Source organism: Olea europaea, chromosome 12 (assembly GCF_002742605.1).
Source record: "Olea europaea var. sylvestris chromosome 12, O_europaea_v1, whole genome shotgun sequence".
In the NCBI taxonomy this organism is placed as follows: domain Eukaryota; kingdom Viridiplantae; phylum Streptophyta; class Magnoliopsida; order Lamiales; family Oleaceae; genus Olea; species Olea europaea.
This window is the reverse complement of record NC_036248.1, coordinates 4,588,617-4,600,322: the sequence shown is the minus strand read 5'-3', so window position 1 is coordinate 4,600,322 and position 11,706 is coordinate 4,588,617. Positions and strand designations below refer to the sequence as shown.

The 11,706-nt window shown below is 34.7% G+C and overlaps 2 protein-coding genes across 2 annotated transcripts; one reads left to right on the top strand and one right to left on the bottom strand.

Annotated features, from left to right (window-relative positions):
- Nucleotides 1-5,009: 5,009 nt before the first annotated feature.
- LOC111406463 lies at nt 5,010-6,151 on the bottom strand. The gene is made up of 3 exons (XM_023035885.1): nt 5,668-6,151; nt 5,343-5,554; nt 5,010-5,285 (listed from the first exon to the last, which is right to left on the bottom strand). Exons 1-3 carry the CDS (start codon nt 6,149-6,151, stop codon nt 5,010-5,012), a joined length of 972 nt encoding a protein of 323 aa, XP_022891653.1.
- A 1,851-nt stretch (nt 6,152-8,002) lies between these two features.
- LOC111406462 lies at nt 8,003-10,977 on the top strand. The gene is made up of 2 exons (XM_023035884.1): nt 8,003-8,012; nt 10,283-10,977. Exons 1-2 carry the CDS (start codon nt 8,003-8,005, stop codon nt 10,975-10,977), a joined length of 705 nt encoding a protein of 234 aa, XP_022891652.1.
- The last annotated feature ends 729 nt before the right edge of the window (nt 10,978-11,706 follow it).

The window sequence follows — 11,706 nt, the reverse complement described above, 5'->3', positions numbered from 1 at the left end:
CTTGGATAACATCCATTGGATCATATCGATACTTTTTGTCCATTACAAAAGGGATAATTGCAGCAGAAGCTCTAAACCTTTGAAACATTAACAAACTTTCTCCAAACTTTTGATTTGTTGCAGCCATCACCCCTAACCTTTTCAAACGTTGCAGATAAAGTCCCTTTGGATAGTTTCCGTCCACAATTTCGTTAGTTGACAAAAAAATAACTTTGACCACATTTTTAATATTTTAAAAATGGGTAAAAGAGTAATTTTTCATTTATCATATTAAATAATTAAATTAAAAAATAAGAAATATAAAAAAAACGCACACATACACATCCCGTCTTCCTCCTCTCATCCCCACCCCTAACTTAAACTCAAAGTCCACACCAATAACCGTCGTCGCCACCTTCACCTCCACCTTCGCTTCCACCCCAATCAAGAGTCCTCCTCCTAAACTTTGAATTGATTGTTCTAATTTTGACATAAATTTTTGATTTGCAAAGGATTACACCTCAAATCGCAAAGGAAAAATGTCTCAGCAACCATTTCCAACCTTTTAAAACATACACTTAAGCTTTTGGATAATATTCATCATTTAGAAGCCATCAAGCTGTCCAGCTAAATTTAGATTATAGTATCCTTGGGTTCTTCACGAGCTCTGTCATTCTCGGTGGTCGGTAATGAAGGTTGCATCAGTTTCGATGGCGGTGCGTGATAGTCGGGGTGGATTTTGGGTTCGAGGTTGGGTGGGGTGGGATGGGGTAGGTGTGGGTGTGGGTGAGAGGAAGAAGACGAGATGTGTATGTATTTTTTATTTTTTATTTATTAATTTAATTATTTAATTTAATAAATGGAAATTTACTATTTTACCCCTTTTAAAATATTAAAAATGTGGTCAAAATTAAATTTTTGGTCAACTGATGAAATTGTGGATGGAAATTATCCAAAAGGGCTTCAACTGCAACATTTGAAAAGGTTATGGGTGATGGCCGCATCAAATCAAAAGTTTGGGAATAATTTGCTAATGTTTCAAAAGTATGAGACTTCTATTGCAATTATCCCATTACAAAAAAGGTGGATGTATAAAAAGGCCAACGGGGCAAAAGTTTTTTCAATTTAGCTAGGGAGAGTCAAGTTAGATCAACTCTTTGCAAAAACTCATTAAGAGTGTAATACAATACTAGGGAGAGTCAATTTTTTAGCTAGAGAGAGTCAGGTTAGATCAATTCTTTGCAAGAACTCTCTGAGAGTGTAATAAAATGCTTGTTTTTTTTATTAGGCCCATGTTTAGTAGAGATTAAAATTAGATTTTTAGTAAATTTTGATAAAGTTGATGTAATACGTGATTGAAAAATTATGGGTCTTATAAAATGTGTAGTTAAAATTAATTGTTGACTTTGACTTAAATTTTAATTAAATTTTTTAATGGTTTCTCGCATGGTCTAAATCTATATGCAATCTTGTAGGTTTTTATACGTGAACCCCCTCCTCCTTCTCCCCGACAAAAAAAGAAAAAAAGAAAACTATATGCCAAGCACAACGAAATGTCTACAGTCGTGCAACCCTTGTTCAAAATCTGGGTATTGGGGGTACTAATGTTGAATACTGGCATTAACTGTGTAGGTTAAGGCAGCAACAACGACGATGATGTTTGGCAATTTTTTGGGGTTGGGAGGTGCTATATACACGATGTAGGATGTGGCGGTTTTTGGTTTATTATATTATTTGTCTTATCGATTGTATTTCTAGATCTACAAGGAATTATAAAAGTCAAAATATATTTTATTTTGAAAATAGAGTAAAATGTTGAAACAAAAGAAAGCACAACAAGCTATTGTCTCCACTTTCAACAAAACTGATCAAAAGAATTATAAACCAACAACAATATCAATTTTTTATTGAAGATAAATTTTTTCCTCGGAACTGGTTTAATTTGTGAACATTTGGGAAATAATTTGGAGAATTTGCTATAAATTTATGGGGATTTTATCAGAACTTTATTACTTAAGTTATCGTGAATTTTATTTTGAGTGTGATGTAAAAATCGTGTATCTCTTTAAGTCAAGAAGAGTAGAATAATTTGAGTAAAAAGTTTCATTAATCACTAAACTTTACGTGTTGTCATGTTTAGGTCACTCAACTTTGTCATTCATCTAAACAATCATTGAACTTACTGGAAACGCACTCCATCCATAACTCTCCCAAGAAACGTTTGTTTGGTTGCTGACTAGGCTGGACGGAATCTGATGTGTCAAACAACACGCAGTTAATTCTTGCCACGTGAAGAAGTGCTACTAAAAATGAGAAAATGCCTCACCTGTAAATCACAATGCATTCAACCCCCATTCCACCTTTACCCAAAATCGAAGAACCCTAGGATTCCATAGGGCCCGAACGCTATGGCAGCTGGAAGACCCATAGTAGGAGCTCCATTTCGCCCGCAGCAGTAACCAAAATTCCAGTCGAAAATAACCCACAACAGTCCAGCAAATTGGTTTAATCGGAAGAGTCCAGTAAGTTCAAGTCGCGGAGGAGGAAATCGCTCAACTAAAACTCTTCAACTTCCACGCACGGCGAAGGTAATCCCAAAACCTCTACGTTTTTTGATTGTTAAGGGGTTTGAGGTAGATTTGCGATGGTGTTGGATAGTAAAGAAAAAAAAAGTACACGTCTTACTGGTTGTTTTGTTATTGCTGTGGATTAATATTATTTGTATATCTGCGTGTGTAGTTTTGATCGTTCTAAAATTATGTCAAGGATGGTTTATGTCAATTGAGATTTCCATAATTATCTTCGAGCATTTGCACTTTCTTGTTATTTGTTTACAAAATGAAGAAAATTATAGTAATTGGTGTTCATGTGATAGATCTTGAAGTAATTGATGTTTCGTTGCGTTAATTGAACAAAGAGGTTGTCTGTCTCGTTTCTTGATTATTGTTTCCATGTAATGAGCTCTAAATTCCCAAGAAAACTGCAGTGCATTACATTTCTTCCTGTTACAGTTCGATTTATAATGGCAGTGCTGCATTCGAATACCATTCTAACAAAGAAATACTAATGCCAAATAAGTTGAAGAACAGGGGTGTATGTCACATATTTGAAGCATCATGGTAGGGAAGAACAGGGGTGTCTGTCACAGTTGTAGAAAGCCCGAGCACTACTTGTCAGACTGTCCAACAAAGCAACGATGCCCAAAATGTGGCCAAGGATTTGAGAAATGTATGGAGGTGGAGAAAAATACTTCAAATAAAGGGAGGTTGTTTTTATGTTGTACTAGAGATTGCAGTTACATCGAGTGGAAGGACGAACAATCTATTGTGGAATCGAGTTCTATTTGTTTGGGTAATTGTAAAGCTACATCTCAGTGCCAAGACATATCCTGTATGTTCAACAAATGTGCTCAAATAACTGAAGAAAAAGACATTGAGATATCCATCAATATTACCATGAGCAAAGGAAAGGGGGTTACGGAGGACAACGGGAACGAAAAATGGGAAATGTTTGTGAATATTTTTCAACTATGTGATCGAGTTGAAGGATCTTATTGTATTTGTCGAAATCCATGTTTATGTAACCATCGTTGAACCTATAGTAACTAATGTATGCTATAAGTCGTGGACGTCTTACTTTCATGTAAGACTTCTTATGTAATCGATTTTATATGTTTTGTTTAAATTTGGTTCATATTTCCCGCGTAGGTTTTTATTTGATTTTCACCTAGCCTGCTCAATAAGTTTAGGATCAATGATGACCAGTTGTTCGAACATTAGGTAAAGAATGCAAATTTATAGCATTTTGACAATGTAAATAAGATCGACATTTTGCAAATTATAGCATTTTGATATAATGATGACCAACAGAACGACATTTACAAGGAACTAAAAAAATTCACAGCTTGAGCCATCACAAAAGATACTACCCTATCCTGAACAAAACGGTTCAAACATTACTACATGAATGCAAATTATAGCATTTTGGCATAATCCTTTTTTCAAAACTACATTTATAAGGAACAAAAACCACATTCACAGCTCATTTTAACACAAAGAAACTCATTCACAACCATTCATTCTCTTCATGAGTAATCTGCCAGTCTACTTGCTGATTGGCCCGATCTTTCAGTGTTCGTGTGTATTTGTCTAGTAGCCGTAGGGGTTGGAATAAACCGCACTGACTCTTCTTCATTCTGAGTAGACGAAAATCCTTGACATCTTGATGACACCAATTTACCCTGTAGTGGAACACAAACCATTCTTAACAAATGTTGGGAATTAGGTAAGAATGAATTTGATATGTACTCACATATTCGTCAACTGCTACATTGCTAGTCGATTGAACTGGTTCTAATTCAACGTTGCACCATTCCAGTCAGAAAATAAGTATGTTAGCATATGACAACATTGTCGTAAATTGATAGAGGGAAATACATACCTCAACGGGAGCAGCATCGCTTGAGTGATATCTTTTATTTTTCCCTTTCAATCCACATATCGAGCACGTCATTTGCACTTACCCTTTATCGAGCACGTCATTTGCACTTACCCTTTCTTCATGATGTAGGATTTTCCCTGGGTTTGCACGATCATTTCTTCAGCTTGTTTCCTTTTCTTTTTATGTTTCTTTCCCCATTGAGGCACAGTCCATTTAGGCTGGATGATTGTTGGGGCGTTCACCTGGGGCCACAAAAGTGTGCCGTTGATTGGGTTCATGACATTATTGCAACAATTCATGTATGTATCGATCGTGTAACAATCGTCCACAAAATCAACTGGTTCATTTCTGTAGTTCCCTATCACTGCTACGGCATGCACACATGGTATGCTTGTAAGCTCCCATTTTCAACATGTGCAGGTACGTTCTTCCAGGTCAACTACATATGTCCCGTAGCTGCAATCAACCTGCCACCTTGGGCCTTTTGACAAGTGCAATGTGCATTCTCTTGAAATCTCAGCAATCTTTGGCAATTTTCTTGTAATCTTTGGACATAAACGACCGTCGCATCGTCTCATCTTTTCTCATCTCTATTGTATCCGTTTCATGAATGTCATCTGCACTGATTTCAACATATTTAGAATCATTTTCTCTCTGTCTTCTAGCAATGTTTTGTTGAACACCTCACAAATATTGTTCAGTAGAATGTCACACTTGGAGTGCTCTAGAAAGTGTGATCTACTCCACTCTTGAAGATGTCTCTTTAACAGCCATCCATGTGCCTCTTCACTGACTTCACTAATTTTTTGCATCCACTGTCTAAATTCTGCAACAGTTGTTGACTTGGTGGCACGCCAAAGAAAATCCTTTAGTGTTTTGCTCTTATGTCTAGCGTTGAAAAAGTTTGTGTACATATGTCAAACACAAAAGCGATGCTCTGCCTCTAGGAATAACTCTTCGCACACATTGTGAAGTCCTTTTTGGTGGTCAGTCATCAATGTCCAACCTCTTCCATTACCAATTTTAATGTCTTCTTGGAGATATTTCAAAAACCATCTCCAAGCATCTGTGTTCTCCTTCCTGACAACAGCATATGCCATGGGGTATATACAGTCAGTAGTATCCTGTCCCAATGCTGTTAACATTATTCCCCCGAAATAACCTCACAAATGGCACCATTGATACCTACCACTTTCCTGCATCCAATTTTAAAATCGACTTTGCAAGCACTGAAACATACATAGATACCTTTGAAAACTTGCTCATGTAAGGATATCATAACTGTTGACCCCGTATTCGACCTAAGTACCTCCGCAGCATATCGTCTTAGGAGTCCGAATTGTTCTTCCATGGTTCCAAATAACAATTCCTTCGCATATTTTCTCATCTTGTTGGCCACATTTCTACTTATCTCTATTTTCAAATCGTCTTTCACAATAGCCAAAATGGATTTTGTTTTCCAATCAGGGTCTGCCTTAAATTGTTCAAGGTACTTATTTGTCAAGAAGATATAGTTGCAATGTCTATTATTTTGGCTACGTGTGCATGTATGCTCTGGTGTGTAAGACTTCACCTGTACTATCTCATTCGAACCCAGCTTTGAGGCCCAAATCCTCCAATTACATCCCACTTTGCAAACTCCTTGAGCTCGTTTTCTATCATTACACTTGAACTTCAAATTGTAACCGTTAAGAGCACCATATGTTCTCACGGCAATCCGAAACTCTTCCATTGATCGAAACTGTAGTCCAACCTCAAACTACGGATTCGCAATATCTATCTCAGCCATAAATTCTGGGAATCTATAACTAACCTCTTTGTCCGATGAACAAGTCAATAATAGCTCCTCATTGGATGGATACTCCAAGTCATCATCTTCCACCTCCCCTACACTGATCAATACTCCTTCATTTCGTCCTTCTTTCAAGTCAGATCCAATTTTGATGCCATCTGTCACATTACGATCGTACAAAAAATCGTCTTCCTTCGAAGCTATGTCAACCTCGGAATGGACATAAAGGGTGTGCTCTTTATCTCCGTCGCATGCCTCTATATGTGCAAATCGGCACTCTTTTTCCAGCTATGTTGTTGCATACATGTATGAAATTAGGTAGGGTAGAATCATTTTCTAAAATCGCGATGGGGATGGGAGATTAGGTTTGTTCTTCACTTCCACAATTTGGGGATAGGAGATTCGGATTCGTTCTTCTCCTCCACGATTTCGGGATAGGTTTCAATAATCGGTTAAACCAATTTGTTGGATTGTTGCGAGTTATTTTCGACTGAAATTTTGGTTACTGCTGGGGGCGAAATAGAGCTCCTGCTACGAGTCTTCCAGCTGCCATAGCGTTTGGGCCCTGTGGTATCCTAGGGTTCTTCGATTTTGGGTGAAGATGGAATAGGGGTTGAATGCATTGTGATTTACAGGTGAGGCATTTTCTCACTTTTAGTAGCATTTCTTCACGTGGCAAGAATTAACTGCGTGCTGTTTGACACGTCAAATTCCGTCCAGCCTAGTCAGCAGCTAAACAAACGTTTCTTGGGAGAGTTATGGATGGAGTGCGTTTCCAGTAAGTTCAATGATCGTTTAGATGAATGACAAAGTTGAGTAACCTGAACATGACAGCATGTAAAGTTCAGTGATTAATGAAACTTTTTACTCAGAATAATTTCAGGGTAATTACCATGTAAACATCCTCACCTTTCATTATTATTATGAAAAATATCCACATCTTTCATCTTTTAGCATTTTCACCTTTATTTCCACATTTCATTGCTCAAAAGGTCATGTTACTTCATCCGTTTTCTCAATTAAAAGTCATGAAATGACGAATATACCCTTTTATTTAGATAAAACAAAAAGAAAAAATAATTGAAATCATAGCCCTATTTTTTTTTTCAAAAAAAAAAAAGTGCAAACGAATTCCAAATAAATTAGTATGAGGATAATCTGTACATAATGTTCCTACCTTTTACTATAATTATGAAAAAAGTCCATATATTTCATTTTTTTAACATTTTCACCCTTAATTAAACATTTAATTGTCCTAACCATCATTTCTATCATTTTCATCTAATTTCTCAATAAAAAAAAAATATATCCTCATATTTAAATATAAAAATAAAAAAATAAAGAACTAATTGCAAGCGTAGTCCAATTTTTATAAAAAAAAAGTACAAACGATTCACGATTAAATTTAAAAAAAAATCTTAAAAATTAGAAATGGTGATTTGCGCAATCAAATGTGTAATTAAGGGTAAAAATATTAAAAAATGAAAGGAATGAACTTTTTTCACAATAATAGTGAAAGGTAGGGACATTATGTGCTAAATACCCTTTTACTAATTTATTTGGGATTCGTTTGCACTTTTTTCAAGAAATTTGGGACTTTCTTTTTCTTTTCTTTTTTTTAATTTAAATAGAAATGTTTCACATCTTTTAATTGAGAAAATGGAAGAAAATGACCATTTTGCTCAACGAAAGGTGAAAATATCTAAAAATAAAAGGTAAAAACGTTTTTCGCAATAATAGTGTAAGGTAAGAACATTATGTGCTAATTACCTATAATTTTTTCATAGAAAGATGGCTAAAGGTATATTCTTTATACAAAAAAAAAGGGAAAAAATAAGTAACATTTTTTATGCCCTTATTTGATCATCATTTTGGGGAAAATAATGCATTTTGAATAGTAGATTGATAAAAAAAATGTGTGATTAAACATTAAAAAAAGTTTTTAAATTTGCGTGTAATATTATTTTATTGAAAAATGTGTAGTTGAAAATGAGTTTTGAAAAAAAATGAATTTTTAGAAGAACGAAAATCAAACAATGATTCAATGTTCATTAAATAGGGACTTAGGCCCTGACATGGGTGAATGTAGTTTGATTTAGGCGGTTTGTGCTATATTTTCAACTCAAATCATTTTATGCAGTTTGAAATTTTTTTAAATCAAAGCAAACCATTTTATTTTTCGAACCAAACCATAATTTGCGATTTGGTATGATTTTAATCCGCGATTTACCTTTTGACATTACAGTAATGTGGTTAACATAAATTACATATAAGCTTAAACGAGAACTAATAATGTTAAATATTAAATTACATTCATATTTATTATGAAACCAATGAATAAATTATTTTCAAAATTGGTTACTAAAAGATGTTAATAGAACTTTCTTCATTTTTATTTACCTTTTCTTGTTTGACATTTATATTGTCATATAGCATTGGTAAAGGTAGAGTTATATTCTATTATCATAGTTTGGTTAAAACTCATTTCGTTTTGCAAGTTATATGTTAAATAAGGATTGAACGATATATGTTTAGATGTACAAAGATTGATAAAATTTTGGCTTATTAGGAATTGATGAATTTCATCATCTAACTACTTTATGAAACTAGATATAGTAGTACTAGTTAGAGAACTTTAACATTTTCACACAATCAATATGCTCCATCCTTCATTCTTTTCAAATCATAAACAAGTTCATCAATTATCTAGTGCACAAACAATCATTTTTATTTTTATTTTTATAAAAACCACAATCCACAAGTGTATAATTAGTTCAAAATAAAAAATAAAAGAAAGAACAATGGAAAAATGACTTGAATAACAATCTAAGACTTACCGAAAGAGAAAAGAGAAAGAGAAGATTCAATTAAAGATTAGTAGACTAACAGGCAGAGGTGATTGTCGATTTATTTAGCAGTGGCAGACAAGTGTCAAATGTTAGGGAACTGAGAATTTATATTAGGGTTTCTAGATTTTTTGATGTGATTTGCTGACGTAATTTTATTGAATTATGATTTGGATTGTTGAAAAAATATATATATATTCCATTTCTTATGATTTTGAAATAATTTTAGTTTAGTTTAGATATCAGGTGAAGATATGTATTATGAACCTATTAAATTATAGGTCATTAATGATGAACCTAATTTACTTTCTATGATTATTTCAATAGGCTGGTTGTAATTTATATTCTTAAAATTGGTATTTTTTTCAAAAGTGAAAATTGTAAAATTTTTAAGTTAATAAAATTAATTTTTTAATAAAAAATCTAAAACGGTTCGATTTGATTTTGTGTGGTTTTTGAAAATTAAAACCTAAACCAAACCATTTTGAAATGATTTGGTTCGGTTTGAGGAAAAAAAAATCACGGGTCCACGTGAATCTGAAGCAATGGTTTCAATTCAACGATTTCAATTCGATTTACGATTTCTCGATTTTTTCTTTCAGCCCTTAATCATTATATCCACAAACTATGCTAAACTCGATGGTTGACACTTGACAGCCTACCACAAGAGTCAAAAGTCAACCGCTAAATTCTAAATCCGTCAATCTCTCAAAAGGACCCATTAATAACAGCACTAAAAGCTGCACCTCATTCCACTGGATCCCACCCCTTCTCCATGGCGCGTCTGCTTTTTCTTGCTTTTTTGCTATTCACTCAATCTCTCTTTTTAGCTTTCGTTTTCGAATTTCTCTGTAAATCCAGTCCCCTCAACCATTTACGCCTCTAAAATCTCTCCCCACTAATTTTCCAAAGTAGGATTTTTCGGTTCTCGTCCTTGCATCAGATGCCGAAAGTATTTTCCTTTCATACGGCGACTTATAGTGTTAACAAGGCAATTTCGAATAAGATTTCAACTTTATTTTTTGTTCATAAAGCAAATTATAGAGCTTAGAAGCAATTTGCAAGAAGATTTCAACTGGTTTTAGCTTAGAAATGCATACGGGTCCGGAACTCTCGCGTTCGCCAAGCTTCAATAGCTACTCTAACTATAACCTTGCAGAAATCGCGGCTCGAGTTGTGGAAGAATTCAGCAGTTTTGAAGAATTTTATGATGAATTTTGTATAGAAAACAAAGAAAATTCATCAACCCAAAAAGTGGAAGAAGAAGCAAATTCTGAAAGTGCAGAGAAAGAAGATAAAAATGATGGTGAAGGTGAAGAATTTGAATTCGCATTTGTTGCAAAAGAGGCTGAATTTTCTTCTCCAATTTCAGCTGACGAAATCTTCTACAACGGTCAGATCCGACCTACTTTCCCCATTTCCAATAGAGATTTACGGTTCCGAAATGTTGAAATTGAGAATGGAAATAAGACTACTGAAAATTCGGGTTCTGCAAAGGCTCCAAGAATTCGGGTTCCATTGAAGAAACTTTTTATTGAGGAAAGGGAAACGACGACGTCAAGTTCGTCGTCGGAGACCGAAGAACTAGAAAACCTGCCCCCAGGAACGTACTGCGTGTGGAAGCCAAAGGCGGCGGAGGCGGCGACGAGGCAGTGTAAACAGAGCAGTTCGGCCGGTTCTTCCAAGCGCTGGAGATTTAGTGACCTATTACGCAGGACTAATAGTGATGGCAGAAAGGACAGTTTTGTCATTTTGCCTCCAAGAAACAAACAACAGAAGAAAACTGAAACGGCTAAAGTAACGCCGCCCGTGATGGCAGCGGTGGCGCCGGGCACAAGGAAACACGACCAACGGCGGCGGGATGTGGTGGGGTTTTTTAATATTGTAAATGGGTTGAGTAGGAACCTTCAGCCTTTTTAAGATTTGTGGTTAATTTTAACTGTTTTAAGTAATAAGTATATGATTATTGGGTTTTAGGTTTTTAACTTTTAAGCTCATTATTTGTAAATACTTTGAGCAACAAAAAGAATGGTTTGTCTGATTTTTATAAATTTCGTAGATTTTTCCCCCTATTAATACGGCGGGCTCTACATTCAAAAGTAGATTTTAAGTAGAATTAGACATAATCAGGAGCAATTAAACTATTTGTACAAAGTAGTTTGACAAAAATGATTGACAAAGTGTGTGTTGACAAGATCAAGACCAATTAATTTTGTTGCTTTCAAAAACTGTTTTTGAATTGAGTGGTCTTGATTTTGCCAACAACCACTTTGTTAACCTTTTTTGTAAACCTACTTTATAAGCATAGCATCACTCTATGTTATTGACAAAAGCAGTTAAAAGCCGATTTTTAAGTATTCTTATAATTATCTAAAATTGATTAGAGCAATGTTCGAAATAGTATGGTCTAACAATATGTTACTTAAAAAAAGTTAACTTTTAAACCCGATAAAACATCATATTAATATACATTATCTAGATCCAGTATTTTCATGTGAATACAATTTTTTAGAAAAATGAGTGTGGGACCTTGATTAGATACAAGAATTATCTATATCACTTTCATGGTTGAATTGGCTTTGGTCATTCCTTCAATCAATTTTTCCATGTCAAATCCCACTCCCTAGGAAATTGGCCAAAAGGTAACAT

Excerpts from the sequence above, each read along its gene's own strand:
- LOC111406463 (XM_023035885.1), bottom strand. The coding sequence starts at position 6,151 with ATGGAAGAGTTTCGGATTGCCGTGAGAACATATGGTGCTCTTAACGGT. Across the intron at positions 5,555-5,667 it reads ACATGAGCAAGTTTTCAAAG|CATTGGGACAGGATACTACT; the intron begins GTATCTATGTAT and ends TAATGTTAACAG. Across the intron at positions 5,286-5,342 it reads AGGCAGAGCATCGCTTTTGT|GATTTTCTTTGGCGTGCCAC; the intron begins GTTTGACATATG and ends AAAACACTAAAG.